The sequence below is a fragment of the Manacus candei genome, unplaced genomic scaffold (genome assembly GCF_025592945.1).
Source record: "Manacus candei isolate 608988 ecotype Guabito, Panama unplaced genomic scaffold, ASM2559294v1 h1tg000037l, whole genome shotgun sequence".
NCBI classification, from domain to species: domain Eukaryota; kingdom Metazoa; phylum Chordata; class Aves; order Passeriformes; family Pipridae; genus Manacus; species Manacus candei.
Genome location: NW_026138085.1, coordinates 17,220,391 through 17,244,125, shown reverse-complemented (window position 1 = coordinate 17,244,125; position 23,735 = coordinate 17,220,391). Strand labels below are relative to the sequence as shown.

General features: G+C 48.4%; 1 protein-coding gene across 2 annotated transcripts; it reads right to left on the bottom strand.

Annotated features, from left to right (window-relative positions):
- Positions 1-54: 54 nt before the first annotated feature.
- SLC22A4 (solute carrier family 22 member 4) lies at positions 55-23,735 on the bottom strand. Of its 2 annotated transcripts, none has more exons than XM_051794094.1 (10): positions 23,261-23,735; positions 17,278-17,381; positions 15,940-16,094; positions 12,215-12,386; positions 10,182-10,308; positions 8,047-8,147; positions 6,848-7,062; positions 5,996-6,178; positions 4,315-4,450; positions 55-3,182 (listed from the first exon to the last, which is right to left on the bottom strand). In XM_051794094.1, exons 1-10 carry the CDS (start codon positions 23,651-23,653, stop codon positions 3,107-3,109), a joined length of 1,662 nt encoding a protein of 553 aa, XP_051650054.1. In that variant the 5' UTR covers positions 23,654-23,735; the 3' UTR covers positions 55-3,106. The 2 variants fall into 2 exon arrangements, with proteins under 2 accessions (XP_051650054.1, XP_051650055.1); XM_051794095.1 differs by having other exon boundaries at positions 12,215-12,338.

Genomic DNA, 23,735 nt, shown 5'->3' with positions numbered 1-23,735 from the left:
AAGGAACCAGCCCGGGGTTCTTCAGTAAAGCCTTGGTTTGGGTCAGTACCATGGATAAGCCAAAAGAGTCTCCCTGGACTGTTCTGCTCACCAAAGAAGGCAGCCTGCTGCAAGTCCAGGTTAAATGGCTCCTTGTTGCAGTCTGTGTTACCTTCCCACACCTGCCATCCTCCCTTTGGCAGCATTGGCTGTGGCTGTAAAAAGGTTTCGTTTACCATGACACTACTTTCTGAGGGAACATGTACTAGGTGTTTGACAAATAATAAATTTAATAAATAATATTCTGATCTTCGGTCCCAAGCCCCAGCTCAGTACCCAGGGGCACTGGCAGAAGTTCACATGCCCCATAGAGCTCAGTTCAAAAGCTCTGGGGTATCGCTGCAGAATTTGGCCTTGTTCTCCCAAAGGCTAGTTCATACTTCTGACTGGCTTTTTGTGGCTGATATTTTCTCCACAGCATCTTTTGAACTGTTGTATTTAAAAAGATCTTTCATTCCATGTTGAAATCACACAGCTGTGAAAATTATCAAAGGTGGAAAATGAATAACAAAATAGGAGTTAAACCACAAAATCATCTTTAAGCATGGCTAGGGTCAGCTTCCAAGGATTTGCAGGATCAGGACTGAACTACCTGAAATCCAGGTAGTTTTAGGGGTTTATTTTCATCCTTTATCAGCGCTAAATACATTTTAAATTACTTCTTTAACCTTCTTGGCACCAAGCATTTATTTTGGGAGCCTTGCTCTGCAATTACAGCCCACACAGAAAGCAGGTGAAACAACGTCAGTGCACGTTTTTATTACAATGAGCACAGAAGTTAATGAGTGACAATTATACAGCTTCCTAGAGGCGTGAGCAGAGCAGTGAGCCAGCGGGGGATCGAAGGTTGCACACTGAGACCCGAGTCCAGGTGACAGAGGAGGCACAGTGGGGCTTCCCTCATTTCCACTGCACTTCAGACACCATCAGGCCTTACAACAGCACTGCTCAGAAAGACATTCTGCTCTTGTGAAAGGTTGTTAAATCCCCTGCTAGAAATACTAAAATGTGACACTAGCTCGAGATCAGTGGTGCAAGTAAGAAAAATGAGACTGGTTGAAACAAGGTACTTTAAAAAACACAACCCTCTTTCTTATTTAAAAAAGGAAAAAAACAGGTTTTAAGATACTGCAAGGTTCAAGAGTACAAAAATATTTACCTTTTAAAAATACCCAAGCCTACAATCTCATAAAATAAGTCTCAACTTAATATAAAAATCTTCATAAAAATATGGCCACCTATATTTAACCCAAGTCCTCAAACCTGTTTTGTGCTGATATATAAGGGCTTTCTTGAGAAATTTGGTACATTTAAACAACTATTCTATAGGTTAATTCTGTAATAAGTAAAAACAAGATTAAATACTGCTGTTATTAGAGAAATTACAGCTTGAGAAGGGATGAGAACATCAGGGGTCACAGGACACTGGTTACCTCATGCCATGTTACATTTATGGCAAAAGCATAACTGCAGCAAATTATTAGAAAATAGTATTTCCACTCCCAAAAGCAGTTTGAATTAATTGCACAAGTTCCTTGCATTTAAATGTTATAAAGCTTTATATTTGTGCTTGAACTTCAGGGAGAGCCCCATTCCTGTGCCAAGTGCCAGCACAAGACAACTCACCCTGAACTCTCACAGTAAAGATGAGACACTGTGCTTTTCTTGGCCCTTACAGGAGGTGACTCAGGGCTAATTGTTATTTATAGAGGATAAAAATCAGTCTACCAGGTCTGATAGACTTTATGTGTCCAAGAAGTGCATGCACAGTCAACACATACAAAAATAAAAGGTATTACACTTTTTTCAAACAATGTAGTGTTTATAAAACAGTAGTAGCACAACTTGAAACTCTACATTTATCATCATCCAATCTACCTATGCTAAACTTTTTTTTTAAAAAAAGCATATATAATCTGTAAGTTTTGAAAAACAAAACACTGGTGTTTAGTTTTGTTTTGAAAAAAATGTGGTCCCCAATTAGTCCTTTTGCATTTTTAATAGCTGCAGGTAAACATCTCCAGTACAGATTTTTGAGAGCAAAGCCCATTTAAATTTATAAATGGCACAAGGGTTTTGAGAAGCTTTTGAAACTGCAGTGAGCTTTCTCTGAAGGTGCAGAACAAAGTGGTATGTATTCAAAGGAGAAATTAAATACTTTGGTAAAAATAAAACCACCACCCCAAAAGATCTAAAAAACCTGTTTATGCCCAGATACCATGAAAAACCTAAAAGCTAAAACTTCATGGCACATATGGACAGGATCACTGACTTGCTAAAGCTTATGTTTCTGTTGAAAGTGGGCATGGCCCATCAGAAAGTCAGCAAACTATAGTCCTTACTCAGTGCTCGAGATTTCCCCCCTCCCCAAAGACACTCACAAAGCCCAAGGTGGGCTCAGGCTTTATGAAAAAGCATCAGTTTTTACAGGAACAAGTGGATCCCAGGTCCTGGGAAAAGCAAGTGACATGGAAAGCTCCTCTGATGTTCTGTTTAACCCCATGTCCTTACAGCAAAATCTGTGTCTGCTCTGCTACAACTCAGTTCTGACCCCACTCAGTCTATGGGCTTTGGTCCCAGATTTCAGAGGAGGCCAGGATCTTTCCTTCAGGTTTGGAAAGACAGGCACCCAGCTCCCCTTCTTCCAGTCAACACACACAGTGAGAAGAACCACCAGCATTACATTTGCTAAATATTTTTTGTCCTTTAAGCAGCTTTCATCAAGTACCTGACTTACTGGAGTCACTGCTGTATTATTATTCCTAAGGCTCATTTCTAGCTTACTCTTCGACTTCTGTTTAGCACAGCAGGCCCCCATTTCTCAGTGGGGACTGTATCTGCTGACCAACCCCAGCAATCAGGACACTGAACTACAGACTGAGAGTCCTGCAGGAGTAGACAGCAGCTGGTCAGTAAACTGTGTAATCTGGGGATGGTAGCACAGGGGATAACAACTATGGTGCAATAGCATTGACTGTTGGGTTTTGTTCATTTTCCTCTGGAAGAAAAATGCATTTTGAGATGATCCTGTTCTTCTTTCAGCCCCTCTGACAACGTGCATCCTTCTTCACAAGCGTGTTATCAGAATTTTAGGACTCTCCTTGGAACTCCTAACGTCAGTGGTTTCTTGCCCATTTCTGAAACTGAAAGCAAGTAAAAGACTGAGAACTAGAGAACATTTTCCAGGGTGTCATCAGCCACTCCCCCCTCCCAGCGAGCACGGCTGCAATAGGCACGTTCCTCTGCTGTGACCCTACAGCCCACGCAGTGCTCTGCACAGTTGCCTGGCTGGGTGGCAGCAGCAGTGCAGCAAACAATGCTTGGAATGTGAACCTCGTTCAGGGACTGTAATTCAGTTACTTCAGTCTGTTGATGCAAGGAGCCTGTGAGGGGAATCTGCTTTGACTCCAGGATTTCTAGCTACAGGTCCTCAGTGCAACACTGAAAAGCCACAGGTCAGATGTGTAAGAAGTCCCTAATTATGATAGGGCAGGTTGCTCTTTTTCTTAAGGAACCTGGGCAGAGGATTTTTCTTATTCTGAAAGCATGACAGCTCCTTATATTGACCAGGAATTAGATACAGGGATTCCCAGCTTTTTCAAGCTATTATTGCTTATAAGGGCAAATTCTGTTCCAGTACCAGTTCTCACTAAGCTGGGTGGTGGCTACTTGGTTAATCCAGTTTCCTTCTGCTGCTCCCAAGAATTTTCTTCACACTGTAATGGATGTGCACAGATTTCAGTGGAAATGTTTGCTCAGGGGACCCTAAATAGCCATGGTGGTGGGTCAAGAGAACTGTTGTTGCTTACAGCTAAACCATATAAACCAGAGGAAAAGCTGTCCTGGCCTGTCTCTGGCTGCCCAGAAAGAGGTAGAATGTTGAAATTTTGTGTTTAATTTGGAGTAGTATATGATGAAGTGTTTCATAATGTATATAATCCTACTAAATGGAAAGTTTAAATGAAGAGTTAAAGAGAGTGAATGATAAAAAAGGATGAAAGGTGTTGGGAAATCTGAAGCAACAGCCTCAAGGTGCTGCAGATGGTCAGCCGTGCTTTGCCAGTGCACATCAGCTCTCAGGTTCAGACACTCTGGAGAAATTGCATGATGTCACTGTTGAATTAACAACCCAAAAGAAAATAATCTAAGGGGCACTTTGAAAGCTTTGATGTTTTGCAGTGAAACTGAAGAAATGTTTACTGATTGGGAAAAGGGACTATGTAGGAGCAGGCTGTGAACCCTTGTGAGGCACAGGATGAGTGGAAGCTGCCTTACCATTTCACCTTCAGCATCTGCTCGAAGCTCTCGGGCAGGGGGTTGCCGTAGCTCTCCGGGAGGAACAGGGTGAGGATCCCAATCAGCACAGTCAGGCTTCCCATCAGGATATAGGGCAGGAATCTGTCATAGGCACCTGGCAGAGGACATGCCAACAGTACTTAATGTCCACACCTGACAAACCCACATGGAAACTTTATATTTCAGACATTGCTGTAATGCGGAATTAATCTGGAATAATTAGCTGAAAGCTTCATAAATATCAAAGGTGAATCCAAAACTGAGTTACATCTGTTACCTGCCAGCAAACAAAGGGATTTTTTCCAATTTTAAAAATTTTAAAGTTTCAACGTGTGCTCTTGGATGGCAACACCTACCAACAGTTTCATGCCAACCCCCATGTTTGTGTAGTGGTTGATAGTTTGGGGGTTTGGGGATGTTCTACATTTTCAGCTGGGCTAGCCAACATCTTTGCAAGGCAACAGCTCTGCTGGGATCACTGCTGGAGTCTTCAGCACTACACTGTCATCAGGAACCAAATCCTCTGTTAAATAATTCAATATGAGGGAATAAAATTGCTCATAAGCAACCAAGCAGCTCATCAGCTGCTGGGATTGTGTATCCTGCTGGGCTGGTGCAAGAGAAGGGAAGAGTCTAATGCAGCTGAACAGGCCAGCTACAGACTAACAAGTCATTAACAGGGGAATCCTTCAGTGCCTTCCTTCCTGCAAAGGGAGACAGCATCAGGCTTCCCGAGACACACATGAGGCTCTGACCTTGGTGTACTCAGAATACTATTTTGGACTCGAAGGCAGCAGCCCCTGCCAGCAGCCTGAAGCTGGCACAGGAGTGTTTGGGCAGGATGCAAGAGCCTCAAGTCACAGCAGCACAGCAATGGAAAAGTCTTTCAGGAAAGGGATTACCAAGGAGTTAAAGTATTTAAGATCCAGAAAATACCAAACTGGACTTGACAGCTTTATTTTATAGTTGGGATAGAGCAATGTGCTTTATAATGTATGGAATAAACTAGGATTAAAGTGAGGACCCCTGGGTATGTCACACTGAGCCAAAGTTTGTGATTTGATCTCTTCTGTGTTCATGAGCTGGATGAAATACAAGGTCCTAATTTAGCTGTAGCAAATAGCAGCAGCTGACAAGTTTCTCCTAAAATCCCTTAGAGTTTAGGAAACTATTTTGATGACTCCAGAGAGCGCAGATTCTGCGAATGTTTGGATTCCCACCTGGTTCACTCCTCCTGACATACCCATCCTGGGATGTGCATGGAGAGTACCATGCAACAGATCTCCTACTACCAGATTTCCTTACTTGCAACATCACTTCTTGTCACATTCTCCTGGGAAACTACGTGGCATCCCAAGATGTGATTGTCATCCCAGCCACTCCATTTGCATGGTTTATAAACACCATCATTGTCCTGGACCAGCTTGGACCCACTTCAGTGAGTGGTCCCTAAAGGAAAGACGTGCCTGATCCTTCTGTAAAGCCCAAGCAGCTCCACTTCATTTCTGCCATGTCTGGCAGTGAATTCAGACCCCAGGTGAGAGAAGGGACTCAAAAGACAAGAAGTGAAGGGATTTAAAGCTGAGCCTGCACTGCAGAAGCTCAGGTGGCTTCTCTGGGCAGCTGTGTGGCATGAGGCAAGAAAGGCAGGATATCTCACCCAGGTAAACAAAGTAAGGAGCGATGATGCTGCCCAGCCTGGACGCCGTGGAAGTGGCTCCCACTGCCATGTTCCTCACTGGGGTTGGGTACAGCTCCACGTTGTAGACATAGAGCATTGAAAATGCAGCTGTGATGCCAAACTTCCCGAGCATCACCAGACCAACAGAGAGGACATTGAGATCTGGAGGAGACAAAATAAAATCAAGGTCAATATACAACACCCTGTGCTTATTACTTGTATTTCTTCTACGTCCAAAAGATTATATTGCTGGTCTTTTTCTTAAAGGTTGTGGGTTTGATATTGTTGGTTTTTTAAAACTTACACAAAGTATTAACCCGTCCCTGGATGACTTGGCTCCAAACTTCCCACTGAGCATAATGTAGCTGTTCAGGTTATTTTGTACTTTCCAGATTTTGCTTGTCTCCAAGTAAAACAGCATTTTTTAAATGGAACAAAACTTTGGATTACATAGCAATAAAGCACAAGCTTAAATCCACCCCTTTTTTGCAAAATCCTGTGGAGATTTACACACAGTGAAATGTGGATGCAGGTTTTTTCAGTCTGGATGCACAACCAGATAAATTACAGTACGCTTTGGGCTCTCATTTTAGAAGTTGGTTCCCCTGCACTATATAAAGCTCAGTAACCTGACACAATAAATGAGAGTTGAGCGTGACTCAGCATATACATATGCAATAAAAAAAAATTAAGGCTGCAAGGGATCAGCATAACCTTGGCCTCAAATTCTTAATTCGATGCCGGTTTCCAGTAGTTTTGCAGAACTGGTACGTAGTATCATCAACTGTTCTGAATATTTTATATACTAGAACCACGTATTGAATTTTGTACCTGCAGGAACCAGCTGAATGAAGAGGACAACACTTCCCCCTAAAAATAAGATGCCAGACAAGGAGTAGCGGCGCGGGAGGGAGCGGAGGAGGAGCCAGGCGATCACATAAGCTGGGACTTCAATCACAGCCGAGAGGAAGCAGTTGAGGTAGGCATCTCCATGCCAGTCTGGAGTGCTGAGGGACAGGCCAAAGTAACCAACTGACGTGAAAAACCTGAGGAAAGCAATAAATCCAAATCATTCCAGAAACAGCAGTCTCTGAACGCCTCCAGTGTTGCCTCAGGTGTTGTTACAAATATAGGATGTCGGAAAGCATTGCCACAGGTATCGTGGCTTAAAAAAATCTCAGTGGCAACCCCATCTTTCTAATTCTGTCATCTCTTCCAGTGGCCACATCCACAGCAGCTTGAAGAGACCTTGGATTTCTCTGTCCTTCCTGCACACACTACACCAAGTAAAAGGCTTTGTGGAAGTCGTTCACAAAGGCTTTTCATTGCAATGGACTCAACAACACAATGGAATGACTCTTGCAAGCTTCCCATGCCAACTACTTTCCTACTTGTAGCCAACTCCAGTGACAGGATCTCCCCCCCTCAGCAGTTCTGTTACAACTTATTTAATCTTCACAAGAGAGCTGGATGTTCAGGTCTCAAATCTCAAGAGTGCCTCACTATGGCATGCCAGGTGTGCTAGCCAGTTCCTTTCTGCTGGGGAAATATGGACAGAAAAGGGTGCTGGTTTGTCTACATGGTATTATTGGGTCCTCATTCCTCGTGGCTGCCCAGGCAGGGACCAAGATCTCACTGAGATGGGCACTGTACAGACACAGAACAAAAATGCTGGCCATGGGTCTGCTTCTTGTTATGCTACTGAGTTGCTGCCTTTGCTTCAAGAAGAACATTTCTCTTCAAACAGAGATTACAGAGATGGGAGCATCTTAAAAAAAAGAAAAGCAACATAATCTAAAATACACAAGTTGTTACACATGGTTTCTTAACTATTTTACATCGAGGCTACTGTCTCCAGATCCTTGGGTATTAATGCTGTGGGAGTGAGGACACTGAGGGCCATGTACCAGCCAAGGACCATGTGGAGATGGGCTCCAAGGCTCAGACTTCTTATCTAAACCTGTGGCATGTGCCCTCAAATCAGTAACTGTTTTATTGCCTGGGTACTGTAGGAATACACATTTCCTTACCACAAAAGTAATGACATAATAGTAATAGTTGCAATGTTTCGGGTTCGAAATAGGTCCAGAAGGATAGCCTTCTGCTGCTGCTGAGGCTTCGAATCCTGCATCTGAAGGAAAAAGGAAAACAAAACCGAAAAAATTCCCACACACCTAAGAGCAAAACAACCTCTGCTACCCACAAGCCGGGCAGTTACGAAGTTACAGCTATCAGGGGATAACCAGGCAGCCCAAGGGCCACGTCTGCCCCGGGGCGGGCAGTCCTTGGGTAGAGCTTGTCTCTGCACCCAGCTGCACTCGTGGGAGATTCCACTTTTTTGTTAAAAAAAAAAAGGTAATGCTGAGACAGCACACGCTGACTAATTAGAAAGGAGTATCAGCTGACCAGACAGATGAATTCACATTTCCTTAGGGATGTCACACTCTGCTTCCAGGAGTAACCTCGTTACCAAAGGCATTTTTCTGTGTACTGTCCACTCAACTCTCTTCTGTTCAACTTTCACAAACAATGTGAAAAAAACGCAGGAAATCACCGAGTTTTGCTGCCTGCCAGCACCTGACAGGGAGGGCAACAGATGCCAGAGGTTGGTGAGGTGGCCAGAGCACAGCATGGGAGCATCCACCACCTCAGATCGGAGTCGGAGGGTCCTGTTTGAGGCTTGAGGCAGGAATCTTCTGGGAGGCATTAGGGTGCCCCTCTGCCTGCACACTTTGACCTTGCCAGGGCAAAGCCAGCACTTGTGTCCAGGCTTCCCCCCAGGCTGAAAGAGCAAACCACCCTGGCTCTCCCAACAGGGCTACCCAGGAGATTTCCTTTCCTACGAAGAGAGGATGGTTTCTGAGGAATGTCTTCCTAGTAATGTTTGAAAAATACTTCCAACAGAGGATGTAGAGCGCAGACATCATCCTCAGGCTTCTGAGGACAGACACTGTGGCACACAAAATCTCCATGAGGTAAAGGACAGCTGAGCTGCTGCTTGGTCTCAAAAATACATGGGAGTGATAAAATGCTGCAACCTGAAAAAGCCACCTCCAGTTTGAATGCATGAAGATGAAACACAGTTTGAAACACATCCGAGCACTGGCTGTGAAGGAAGGAAATGGCTTTTCTGTGGTTTCTGTAGGATGAGCTTCCCATCATTGCAATATGCACTTCAATTTACAGTAGAACTTACACTTGGAAAAGGGATCTTCAGCCAAACGGTAAGTGGGACTCTCAAGTGCGGGGTGGTGCCCAGGGGAGGTGTCACATAGTGTCTGTGCCCTGCAGACACTGCAGAGGAGCACACGGGGCTCTGCTTTCTGCTCTACCAGGAGACACGAGGAGGCACAAAACACAGGTGCCACTATGAGGCAGCAGAGGAAGATGTGACCTACAGGTCATTGCTGACACAAGGCTGAAGAGTCGAGTTGCTGGTTCCTTTGCACAAGAAAAATCCGTGTGTCTCTTCAGGAGACGCTCCGGTGCGGACAGAGCCACTAGAGGGGGAGATGAGCACACGAACCAACCATCCTGCCGGGGCTCTGCTGCTCCCCAGCCCTCTGGGGTGCCAGGTTTGCACCAGGCTTTCTTCTTTTAACCAACAGGTATGAAATACAAGAAAAAAAACAGTTTTGAAGAGCTTGATGTTCTTCACAGCCTTCACTACCATCCTGGTTTTCAAGTGCCCTTGTAGCACTCGGGTGCTTTGACTGGTTTGTGCAACCCAAGGAGTCCCTCAGGCTCCACACAGCCCCAGCACACGTGGGTGCTGATTTAGGGCCCCCTGCACAGCCCCCCTGCAAAGGGCTGCTGTTAAACTACAAATTGCAAACACCACACCAAGCTGAAATGGGCACAAACACATCTTCCTCAGGTCTTCTCAGTGCCCAAAGGATAAAGCAATCTGGGCCACCCTTGCTTTGAAAACCACAACAAAGCACTGCTGAGGAATACCATTTTACTGCACAAAACAAATAATAAAACCTCCCTCTGGGTTCTCATTTTGATCTCTCTAACCCAGCTCTTACCACACGCCAGAAGTCCCCGCAGCCTCTGAGAGCTGCTGGTGCAAACCAGTTCCCTGCTGGCATTTCCCAACAAGTCAACTGGCCAAAGGGGAAAAGTGCCAGCTAGGTAAAGCACCAGGATGTGTGGAACATACCTCTGCAGTGTCGAAAAGCACGGCTGGGGCTGGAATGCCATTTATTTTTGCAGCCTTTCGGATAATAACTTCTGCCTCCTTATATCTTCCCTGGGAGATCAGCCACCGAGGGGACTCAGGAATGACCCTGCAATAAGTTTCAGAATAAAAGACTCAACATTGTCACAAAAGTAAAAAGTTACAAGTAACATATTTGCTGTGCCTGTGAATTATGCTCTCATCTCACAGATTGCTTGCAGCAGGAGACAGCCAGCACAGAGGGATGTGGGCAGTGTAATTCAAATATATGGGAGGTGGTTATTCTCATGCTGAAGTAGATGCATGCTTAGGCCTTTGTCCTCACTGGTTGTTTTTCAAGGAATAATTGATGTCCACCAGATGTCACCAGATAGACAGCAAGGATGGGGGTAGCTTAGCCAGCACTGAGCAGAAATATTCTTAGGAAACTGCACACAATGTGGAAATGCTTTAAATATGCACAGGATATATTTAAAGGTTCTGTGTCATAGGAATCTTATATACAAACCTCACAGTGTTACCACAGCTCTGAGCAGGCTCTCCCGGGCAGAGAACTGGGGCAGTGTCCCCTTGCAGAGTTGATGACATTTTCTAATCAATTCCAGGCACGTGTTGAGTGAATTAACACCAAACACAGGACAGAAAATTTCACTTTTCCTCAACTAAATCCTTTGATATTAACAGGTGCTGCCTTGCTCCTTTTAGCCAGCAGCACTTTTTCCTCTCCTTGGAAAAAAGCAGGTCAGACACTCCTTTTCTGATGAACCCTAAAGGACTGACCCAAAGACAGGTCAATAATTTCAAACATCAGATGATTTATATCCAATCCTTAACCACGCATGGGACTTTCTGTGAGATGAGCTGCCTCCACTGCTCTTCTTTCTGGGCAAGCTGAGGATCCTGAGACTGCAGAGACAATGCTGGGAACCTTCTGGAGAATTTGGAAGGGAAATGAGTAAAAGAGCAACTATGGCACAGAGCAGTGGGATGTGCAAGTCACATGGCCCATGGAAGCAGTAGGTCCACGTGCCCAAATGCCAGCTAATGCCAACCTGCCCTGGCAGAGCATTGCCAGTGCACCTTGAGCCCCATATCTCCCCCCACATAAGCCCCTGACTAGAAGTTCCCTCCATGGAAACTTTCTGCATGCTTTACAGTGTGCACCCTTGAAAACCTGGGAACTCCCACCCAGTACATTTCCCAGCAGGACTCTGAAGCCATGCCCTGGGGACAGATTTCGTGTCCCTCACAGTGCCTGTTCCACAGATACCTGAGAGGCTCCCACCCAAACCTCCCAAACCAGGGAACAGCTGCTTGGTGCACAGGGAAGTGCTGTTGTGCTGAAGGAGTCTGAAACATTTCAAGTTAAATAAACAAACTGACCCTTAGACAGAATCAACCTTTAAAATCTGATGACAGCAGAGGTGGAGCTGGAAACCATTTTAAAGGATTGGTTTGAAGACTAAGGTTAAAAAAACCCCCAAACAATTGACAAACCAAAACCAGCAGTAGAGACTTTTGGCAAGACTGGGACCTGCAGGAGGTCTTTTGGACTGTGGAAGGATGGCTCTGAATCACTTAACTGTTATATAGACATTAATTGCTCACTTACAATTTTTTCAGGAAGAAAGAGGTCCTCTGGATAATACCAAAGGAGGGAACTCTTTTTGTTATAAATTATCCCTATTTTTAGTGTGTGAGTGATACCTTGCCTTTCTTTTCCGTTTTCAAATACCTGTCTCTTCAGAAAGCAGCAGATGACCAGGGCAGGAACAGAACAAGGCTATCTGCCCTTCCTCAATGCCTCTGCCCAGCTGAAAAGAGCAGGGCTTCAAGCACACAGCCAGCACCAGTGACTTACAACTGGCACAAGTAACCCAAACATAACATCCCCCCTCGAACCAAAGCCTCCTCAGGGCAGATAGAAAATAATAACTGCCCCCCTCCAACACCCTGGTGTTCCCCAGCACCCAGCAGGGAGAGCAGGAGGGGAGGTGGGGAGCGTGGGCACTCACCACCAGAGCGGGATGCAGAACAGCCCCGGGACAGTGAGCGCCAGCAGCAGCATCCGCCAGTCTCTGATGAAGTAAGCAAACAGTGGCAGCAACATGTAGCCAAATGCAAAAAATATGCAAACTCCTAATGTAGAGAACAGAATACGAACTGATTTGCCAAGAATTTCTGTGCCTGTTTAAAACAAGGGAGGTTGGATTAGCATTTTAACTCTTTCTTGTCAAGCATGACTAAATACTTTATTGCAGTTACAAAAAAAAAAAATCAGCTAAACAGTCTTAGAAAAGAGCAGCACAGCACGGACCCACCCTGTACAGAAAAGCTGCTGGGAGTGTTGGGGACCTTCAGATAAAGAAGCTACTTCTGTTTGCTTTGATTAATGCATTTGCAGAGACAGATAAGGACAGGCATGGGGGATGGCCGGCAGACTTCCAGGGGCCTTCCTGACATGCTCCTCCAGGACACAGCCTGCTCCCCCCAGGACAGCCTGCTCCTCTCTAGGACACAGCCTGATCCCCCACTTAAACCCATCAGGATTTAAGATGCAAGTCACTGCTGGGCACTTCTGGAGGAGCAGAGGTCCATGGACAACAGACTGACATGGGATGGAAGGATGTGAATTTACAGTGAGGGGAAGTGGGAACAAATGTCACATCTATTTCTTGGAACAGAAGGAATGTTGGAATGTTGGATCAGCACATCACAGGCTGAAGGACACAACCAGGGAAGATGCCATCTTCTAGTAATGCTGCTCTTCCAGGAGCCAGGCAGCAGTCACTGGAAGCATCCTACAGCCACTGCACCATGCAGCAACCTAAGATCTAGTCATAAAAACAGAGGCTGTTCTAAGGCTTCAAAAGCACCTAAATTCTTTAACAATAAAAAAACCCTTCTTTTATAATAAAACACTTAGCCACTGCTTAGTAAAATCCACAGATGCCCTCAGGTCCACCTCACCCCTCCTTGAGCTCCCAGCCCCAGGGCTACAGAGCTCTCCCTCACATGAGGAGCACTGCAAGGGCTGGAACTCTCACACTTTGATCTGGACTCAATTAAAAAGCAAAGGACACTGAGCAAACAAGAGGGGCTCAGAAAGTCTGGAGAATGTGCTTTGGTTGTGCAACATGGTAAGAACTCCAATGTTTAATATTGCTGAGAAGATGGAAAAAATACTCAAGACTGAAAATTCCTCCTAATAGTTACAAGAATTCTCATTTTAGAAACCTGGGTTAACTGAATAAAGTCACACTAAGAAAACTGAAAATAACAACTTGTTGGGCTAAAACAAGTGTGGGGGGATAAAATATACCATCTTCCTCTATTGATTGCTCTTGTTCAGATGGGCTGTCTTGGGAGAGGTCTGATATTTGAAACATCAGTTTATACCTTTAAACATTACACTGTCATTTGTGACAATTCAAAGCCAGTATGATATCTGTCAACTCCAATTCCCTTATCTCCTGCCTCTCCTCCCTCATTCTGCTGGCCAAGGAATAACAGCTCTAGGACAATACCAACATGCCTTCACAAATCTCCATTTTTTATAGTCCCAGAGCACAACAGTTCTGAACACAGAAAACTGGGGCCTAAAGGTAAAAGAGAAATCAACATTCTCTACAGAATTTCACCAACAGCTTGGGGTGGAACTATTCCCACAAAGGTGGGCAGCAGTAGTGCCAAGGGCAGGACGAGCCTGGGTGGCCAAGGATGCTGGAACAGGGTCTGAGCCACACATGGGAAGGCAACACAGGTTTGGATGCTGAAAGCTGGAATGACAAGGGAAACCTCTGCTGATGTGGCCACTTGAAAAAAAACAACCCTGCTCTTTGGGCTGGAGGGTGGCAGGGCTGCAGCACAGCCAGAGCCAACAGGGCCTTTGCAGGTGCTGGTGCTGCTGCCCTGGTGAGCCCTGACTGCTGTCAGATGAAACATGGGGAGCATCTCCAGCACATTCCATAATGAGTATGGCCTTTCTTAAGGAGTTACCTCTCTTTCTATGGGCATATTCTCCTATCCAGCACCTCTATCACCTGCAGCTCCCTGGAAGCTCCTGGGTTTGCCCTGCCATGGGCAGAGGTCACAGATCTCACTGGGGCATGTCAGCTATGCAGGGTAGGGGGAGAAGGACCATCCCCTGTCAGTGCCCTCCTCCTTACCCATGACAGGCAGCTGATGACTCACTTAAATGAGGAAGTCAGTGTCTAAGTTAGTTTACATCCCCTTAGAACCAGGCTCGGGGCTGCCAGGGAACAGCCAGCACTGATGACAAGTGCCCCAGGGAGCCACCGCTGCTCCTACGACTCGACAGAAGAGACGATGCCATGAGACAACACAAGGGGGCAAGGGCCAGCAAACTGCAGCTGAGCAATTCAACAAGCCTGACGTTACTCGGGGAGACCCCGTCCCCTCTCTCAGCAGCAGGAGCATTTGGCTCCAGGGCCCCCCTTGCAGCTTGGCCTCTGCTGAGCCCTGAGGCAGCATCCCAATCCACATCCAGCTGGGTACCACATTCCTGCCTGACCAGAACCTGCACCCCTGTGCTACACAAACCCCGTGTGCTCCCAGGAGGATTGTCAGCCAGGCCAGCTCCTGACCCAGTGCTGCACCTCCCAGCCTTGGCTCCAGCTCCATCAGCCCAGCACAGGAGTCACTCCCAGCACAGTGGGAGCAGTGGCAGTGGTGACAGCAGTGGCAGCAGCAGTGGCAGTGGTGATGGCAACAAGGGATCTCCCTGCTGACAGCCTGACCTTAATCCTCCCTCCACACTGGCAGTGGTGACTCACAGCTGCCTGGGGACATGGTGCTGTATCCCCTCCACAGCACTGACTTCATATTATGCCCTTCTGCTCTATTTTTACCCCCATTAAAGCCTCATGTGGTAGGAAAGACCAGCATTAACTATTAGTATACAATTTTAATCTAGCTCACATTATGATCTACAAATTGTAATGCTGGCACCAGTGGCTTAAAAACAGCCATAAATATGTATGTGCACATTTTAAAGACAGCTCTTGCAAATCCCAGTTCCCCCCTGACCTGCATCACTGATCCCCACAATCTACCCCTGCAGTTGCCTTTCCCAAAAACCCTGTGCCCAGTGGGAGACACTTGGGGTCCCCTTCCCCATGGGCTGCTCCCTTCCCTGCAGGGTCCCCAGGCAGTGACTGCAGCCACACAGCCTCCCACAGCTGCTGGGTCCTTCTTGCTACACTCCCTGTAGAAAAAAACCCCAAACCTTAGCTTCTAAAATTAGGGACTTTATCACTAATCTCAACACTGGGACCAGTGACTTTGTAGCTCCTGGGGCTCTGACACCCACCCAGCTTCCCTGACATTCCCTGTGTCTGGAAGCACTGGTTTGTGCCAAGGTTTTGCACCAGGTATGCACTGACCCCTCTGCAAAGGGGTGCAGAGGCAGGGAAGAACCCAAATGGTTCCTCTTTTTCAGACCTGCTGCTGCTAAACCCTGAACACTGCCCTGAATGTCTTCTCCAAAGAGGATGGAAATGGATGTTTATCTAGACTCTTCCTGCTCTCTTCTTTTTCTCTCAACCTACAGAAACTATGGGCTTTAAAGGTCCAAGACCAAAAAAAATCATACTGGTTTAAAGTAGGAATTGTACCAGTGAAGATTTACCACTGTCTAATTAAATAATGCAGGTTCAGGGGGGAAAAATAGTAACAATACATTAAGCAAACATTTAATCTAATGCAGACATATTCATACCCAGTATGAAGGCCACCACGTAGTTTGAGATCTGTCCCATCCCCACTATGAGGAAGAGCACTGTGAACATCTCCCAGCTGGTGGAGAAGATCTGCAGGAAGCTGAAGCCAGTCTGCACAGCCATCGTCAGAAAAAGGATGCTCTTCCTGCCAAACCTTTGGTAAAAGATAAAGATTATTACTGAAACAGCAGGTATTTATGGAGGGGGCTACGTAAGAGGGCACAAGGGAGCACAAAGTGATGAAGCTCAGCACAACCTGAAGTTTTGTTCATCTTAAACAATGTTATTCTTTTCATATGCACTAAAAAAAATATTAAAATTCCCAAGACTCAGGAAACAAACCAAGAAGAAAAATTAAAAGCAGAAACTTCAGGGAGCCACCAGACAGAGACTAAGGAGACAAGGCAACAGTACAATAGGGAGACACGTGAAGATTGCCACACAAAAGTTAGGAGATGTCACATTACTGACAGAGGTCCCACAACAATCCAAGGAATAGCTCATGCAGGAGGGTGTCTGGGCCCTGGGAGAGGCTGCCTGGCTGTGCTGCCACCAGGGCACACACACTCCCTCAGATGCTCCCAGTGGGCACATGGCACCAGTGGGATTTAGTGATTATCTCATCTCCCTTTCAAACAGTAACACCAACTGACTTCTGCACTGGGGCAGGAGTCAGGAGATTAAATTGGGATCACATGGAATTTAATGCTAGAAGCTTTAGGATTAAGACTCCCAATGAGTTTTGAAACCCCTCTCCTAAGAGCCCAGAGGAACACTGCTGCCTTATGATACCCTCATTCCCAGGCAGAACCAAACAGGATCAGAGATCCCACTATAGTGGTGTGGACATAGGGTTGAGGGCTGTATGGAGAGGGCAGCAGAGAATTGCAGAGAGAGTGTATTTTCTGCATTCAACACTCCTAAGGCCAAAATGTCAACACTGCTCAGATAATGATTAAATGTCTGTAATGATTTTTTTGATACTTTACGTAGTGAGATGGTGCAACACAACTGCTATCCATTTACAGGTTATCTGCTTTTTTCTTCCTCTTGGATGTGCTTACTCTATTTCCAGCAAATCAGCTCTCCTATGCAGAGCTTCCATTCAAAGGGCAAGTTTCTATCCTGCAGCTCTAACGAGGGATTGTCAGTTAATGTGTGACAAAGAGCAACATCTTTGTCAGATAAAGAAACAATTGCAGATCGAGGGATTTTTGAAGGAGCCAGGCCAGTTACCCCGTTTTGATCAAAAGCTCAGAGAATGGCACATTTAACTCCTTTACCCCTCCTAAAAACAAAGCCCGGGCGTGGCCCCGGGGCTGCCCTGCCCACGTTACCTGTCCGAGAGCTGCCCCGAGATGAAGGAGCCGATGAGGACCCCCACGAAGAACAGGGACGTGGTCAGGGGGGCTTTCCAGTCATCCTCACACACCAGGTTCCACTGCAAGACAAGAGCCTGACTCAGACACAGCCACAGCACTGGGCACGGGGGCCACTGGCTGGGCACTCACACATCTCCAGGCAATTTAATTCCATTTCCCCACGCCACGTTTCCACCCATCGCTGGCACTGCTTTCTCAGTCAGGGTCGCTGCTGGAATGCCCTGCTTTAAAGCACAGGAAAAAAAGGGAAGGTGGTTCCCTCCCCAGGCAACTCCATGAGGCCAAAACCCCTCAGGTGTTTGACAGGACCCCATCCCCGCTGAGGGGGGAGCAGCCAGCAGTGCCAGGCCTGATGGAGCTGGTGTGTGCAGCCCCAGGGCTGCCCTGGCCCTGTTTCCAGCACAATCCCCCACCAGACCCCCGGACCTGGCTCTCCATGGCCCGAGATGTTCCCACCAGTGAAGCAGAGCAATGGAGATGGGTGAAGAACTGTCCTGGCTAGGGACAGCTTCCAGTTACCTGACCTCTGCCAGCACAAAACCTGCTGCGTTTCTGGGGTTGACAAAACATATGCAGGAAGAGGCACAGAATGAAATCTCTTCTCCTGCACTGACGTGTTACCAAATTCTGTTCCATCTCATAACCTGCACCACTGACTTGCTGCCCATCACTCGGCCTCATGACTGGAGTTGGCTGGAGCTGGAGATTTGGGACAGAAGCCAACATGGAAACTTCCACCTAAAACTATTCATAACCCCAGACAAGGTTGAAAAAAATAGCAGTGGCATCATGAGTCTCTGTCCACCGAAGTTACAGCTGAGCGTGTCTCTGCCACAGCTTGTTCCCATCCTGGTGACTAATCTCCTGGTTAAGGCATGCCTGCCAGGAACACTTAGGGATAGGCTTCAAACATGTCAGTCTCAGATCAGATAATACTACCATAATGGTAATCTAATTAGATCACAGATCAAAGTATGGCATAATTTTAATAATTAGCCATGCTATCTGAGAGCGGGGCATCACCTGCCCCAGCACACACCCTCTGAATCCTGCCCTCAGGGCTGCTCTGGCTCCTCACTCAGCTGCAGGCTACAACAAGGAGGAACTCTTGTGTTACAGAGACACCCAGGTACCATCTGATGGCACCAGAGTCCTGCCAAAACCAAACTCCCCCTGGCCTGGTGGCTGAGCTTCGCTGCTGCTGCACAACAGGCAGGTAAACCCCAAAGCAAGGGGGGGATGTGGTTTGATGCAGTTTGCTTTGGACTGTAACTTAGGAAAGAGATGCAACCAATGCCTGTTTTCAGGCAGAACAGAGATACACTGGCAGTGGTGGGGAGCCAGGCACCTCTGCCCTTTGCCCTGCAGGGTAACACCAGCTACATGACAGAAAAAAGGAACTGAGTTTAAAACAGCCCACGCCTCCTCCTGAGGAACACACACATCTTCAGAGCAGGAACATGGAGACTGCTGGACTGAAACGTGCCTCCAAGACTTAAATCTGATTAACAACTAAAAGAGCCCTATGGCAGCAGTTGCTGTAAGGTGTCTTCTCATCCCTGCTGGCCAGGGAGAGGTGATGAGGTGTGCCCCCCCCAGACACACACCCGTGGTTATCTTTGCTGTGTTTGGTAAGGTGGATGTGAGCATGTGGGTCAGTGGGGCTCTGGTATGTTTGAGGATGATGGCTGTGAAAAACAGATACAGGGATCTGCTTCACCTGTCAGAGAAATGGAGATTTCTGTAAAGAAGTTTGTTGGAGATCAAATCCTCTATTTAAGACAAAACAAAATTCAGCTACAGGAAACAAAGCATTAAAAGTACACTGCAGAGGTGTTTCACCACATCCTGCTGCACTTCCCTGTCCCTGGGGAAAGCTGGTGACATGGCAGAGTTTGCATCTGATACAGACTATTATTAATTACCTGGATTTGAGCACCCCAGTCTGGGGTCACCAGCACAGTACCTGTTCGTAGACCTTCAGACTTGAGTTGATCAGGGTTAAGGATCAGTGTTTTTAAAATGCCTCCACGTGCCAAAGGCACTTTGGCTGCAAAGCAAACCCAGCTAAATAATAACTTGTCCATAAAACTGCATTGCCTCCTTGGTGCCAATTGCCTCCTACCCAGGTGTTCACTCTCCCTTTTCCCATGACATACTGCACAGCCAGCAAAAATTCACTGCACAGGGTCAAGTCTTTCAGATTTGGGGGATGTGATAAAGAGCACCCAGCGGCTGGTTGCCTGGAGAGGGGCTGCTGTCTGCAGCAACTCACTGCATGTGGCCAGAACACACACAAACACACCAAGTCCATCCGGCTCCAAATATGCCTTGGAGTGAAGCTGCTGAGTGAACAAACCCCACCACCTATTTTAGGACCTTGGCAATGCAGCCCTACCCCACAGGTACAGCTCATCTCCCCAGTGCCACCTCCCACCCCACAGACACTGGCTCTGACTGAGGCTCGTGCCCTGGCACTGCACAGGGATCAAGCACATGTGGACACGGGGAGGTTTCACTCCTGCTCCAATGTAGAGGGAAAAGTAACTTATTTGACCTCCTCCTCAGAGGCTGCATCCATCACAGCCAGCACCACACATGGGCATGGGAGCTACAGTCACAGCTGAACTATCTAGAGCTACAACTTCCAAACTGTCTCTACTGGACTAATTATTCATTAACCAGAAAATAAGTAATTCTGAAATGTCCCTAGCTAAGCATATTGGAGAGCAAAGTTCATGTAAGGTTCCAAAGAAGAGCTCTGAATGCAGGAATAGGAGCTGCTCAAGAACACTGTTATTACATCACTTAATTCCCATCAAATCCCTCCAACCCTTTCCCACAGCAGTGGGTGGAAAAGCTTTCTGAAAAACTGAAACTACTGGATAAGGTGTCCTGACTGCCTGAAGAGACCCAGCCACCTGCATTCTCAGTCAGAAATCACTCATTAACCCTCCTGAGAACCAGCCCACTCACATCAGAGGAGAAAACACTAATGGAGCCTTGTGTAAATGGCCAGGGCTGTAAACCAGGGAAAATCTGAGCTGGTTTACAAGAATAAATCTGAAGATGAATAACTCAAGAAGTATTAATTATTCACAGATGGCTCCATCCTGCTCCCTGAGCACAAGGTCCAGCAATGAGAGCAGCTCTGCTTGGTGCACAAGTGATGAGCACAGGCACCTCCTGCCCGTGCACAGGGTGTGTTCCCGGGGCTGGGCAGGGCTGCTCTCCACTGATGGAAAAATCCATAAGGGAACAAAAAGACCTTTAGATGCCTTCAAACCACAGCAGCTCCTACCCAGCCTCTCGTCTCTGCCAGTTCCAAAAGCTTCTAATTTCTGCCTTTGCTGACAGTCAGTGGCAGGGCTGGGACAGGGACCGAGCAGGGTGGCACAGGTGACAGGAGAGCAGCCCCAGTGCAGCCCCTGGCACTCACCCTGCCCCTCACAGGGGTCTCTCAGTGTGTCTGGGGCACACACCATGCCCAGGGTGTCCCCAAGGAGCAATGCTGGGTGACAACCCAGCTCAAGGGAACTAACTGGATGCTAATGCCCTGCTCCAAAGAGCAGAACTGGTGCTGGCCCTTGAACCTCCAATTAGTGTCAGCTCTGAGCATCGTGATCTGGAAGTAAAACACTAGTAGGTTAAGTTCCAGAAAAGAACAGCAATGAGCAGGGCCTGGGAGCCTGCCAAGGGGAAAAGGGAGCCCTGCAGCCCCTTCACCTCAGCTGTGGGATCACACTGGACCCCACAGTGACCCACATTTCCACCTGCTCACCATCACACTCAGAGCCTCCTTCATGTCACCCTGGCCTGATGGTCACCTCTTCACCTGTGCTGTGGGCACAGTCACTTCTGCCCATCATCTCCATTTTCAGACAAGCAGATGACTGAGTCTGTAAGGACACGCTAAACCCTGGCAACAGAGAACCCCAGACCAAGTAACATGGGTGCTGAGCTGGCATCTCCCAGTTCCCTTCAAGCAGCAGTAATAACAGGATTTCATGCAACTGCACGAATCAAATTAAATCTCCAGCAATTAATCCTGTGCCATCAAGTTCTGCTCCTCAACTGAGTTTTTGAACTGAAGCTGTTTCTTCCCTGAGCTCTCCTGATGGCGTGTCCTGGCTTGTCTTTCCTAATACAGAGAAAAATGTTGGGTACAAAAATAAACATCTCAAATTTAACTGAACTGCCTCTTTTCAGCATTTCATCAGTGCCTGTTTTCCTTGTTTTGAAACCAAATTCTGTATTTTTTCCAAATGTCCATGACAATTTTAAAACAAAACAAGTATCCTTCTTTTCCATCTGGCTTACAGATGGGAACCTGGCACTTGGTTTCCATCTCTGGATGTGCTATTGCCTCTCTGGCACACCCCAAGCCTTGTGGCAAACCCCGCTGCTGTGTCCCATCTGGATCCCACACAGAATGCTCTTGTTTGGCATCTGCCAACACAACTTATTTACTGGTCATTAAGAAGGAATCACATTTCTCCTCCTTTTGCTTCATTTAGTGCCTCTCTCAGAGCAAGCACCAACTCCAAAACAGAGCCTATGAATTCACAGACAGCCCAGGATAAACTGGCCTCCCTCTGGCAGTGAGTGTGGCACTGCCTCTGCCAGTGGTGGCTACCAGGCACCCACCAGGCAGCCGTGCCAGCCCAGGGGTTACAGCTGGGCATGTCTGTGTGCAGCGTGGGCAGCACCCACGGCCAAGCAGCTCGACCTGGTGTCACGAGGGATCCCCGACTGCCAGCACAGCGGCAAGAGGTGTCACCCGTGCCAGTGACTTTGCTTCGGGCAGGTGAGAGGAGGTTGGCACCCCCTGCCCACGTCCTGCCCTCCTGGCATGTGGCTGAGCCCACCTCTGCCCACCCCCAGCACAGACCCTCCTCCCGTGTCCCCAGGGCACAGACCCCTCGCCTCTCCTTCAGGACCTTTCCCGGCTGTGCCACCGTGCAATGTTTTTTGGTGGCAGCTGTTGCTGAGTCACAGGACTCGTGAGGAGGGTTACACAGGCACCCCCTGTCACGCAGCCCGAGGGTGAGCCATCAGTGCCTGACCAGGGCAGCCCTTGGCTACCTGGGACACGCTGAAGGACCGCGGAGTTTGCCAGGGGCCAAGTCCAAGCATTGCCTGGCATGAGGGTGAGCCCTGGAACCTCTGGAAGCCCTTGCACAATGTAGAAGAGCAGCAGCAATCCTGCAGCTGTAGCGGAATCATTCTCGTTCTCTAACAGAGCTCCACGCTCCCTGCCCGCACGGGCAGAGGCAGAACAGCACGACCCTGCCACCACACCGCCAAACGAGCGCTTATGTGACCTGTCACCGCTGAGGTTCTCGCAAGACACCCCGTACAGATGATGCCCCTGCAGAGCCTTACAAACCCTGCCTGGCTGCCCCGGGTCAGGCTCCGGCAGGAGCGACAGAGCACCTGCCTCGCCCCAACCCACCCATTCCAGCACCGACGGCCACCGAGACCACGGCAGGGCACGGGGTGCGGGGGCAGCGAGAGCCCACCCTGCTCTGGCCGCAGCCGGGCTGGCTGTGTGTTTATGGGACCGTGTCCGCGTCCCCTTCACCGCTGCACCGAGAACGAACAATCCCATCACACACACAGTTCACCGGGACGGTCAGCGTGTGGCAGAAGGAAACTATCACGCTTCTATTTTCAGCCTCTGCCTCCCCCTCCACACACACATTTCTCTGAGCAAAAACAAACTGGAAAACACAGCTGGGATGGCGAGGGCGAGCGGCTCCTCCAGCAACCTTCACCCCCGGCATCCCTCCCGCTCCCCGCAGCATCGTGCCCAGACGGACCTTTCCCACAGGCGCTTCACCCGCTGGCTCCTGCTCCCTGTGCACCCCCCGAAGGCAGAAGAAGCCACCCCAGGGCCGGGCACAGCCCGAGGGTGGGATGTCCCATCCCCGCGCACCTCGGTGACGATGGTGGAGCGGTACACGTCCCGGCTGTACTCCCAGCCGTCCAGGCACGGCTCCTGCTCCAGCGTCTCCAGCTCCACGTCGGAGCCGGGCCGCAGCCCCAGCGCCGAGAAGTTGGCGAGCGCGGCCAGGCGGTAGCGGCGGCAGCGGCTCGGGGCCGCCCGCCCGTCCCGCAGCTCCAGCGGGATGCTGGCGTTGAGCCACTCGCCGCTCAGGTTGGCCCCGCGGGGCACGGCGCACCGGTGCTCGGGGGTGCCGGCCAGGAACACGGCCGACATCCCGTTGAAGCCGTTGGGGATGATGCTGGCGCTGAGGAGGAAGAAGACGAGGCGCTGGAAGCGGCCCCACTCGCCCAGGAAGGCGGTGACCGCATCGTAGTCGCGCATGGCGAGCGCGGGCTCCGCGGCTGTCCCGCGGCTCCGGGCGCTCCGAGGGGGCGGCCCCGGCCCGGCCCGGCCCCCCGGGGCG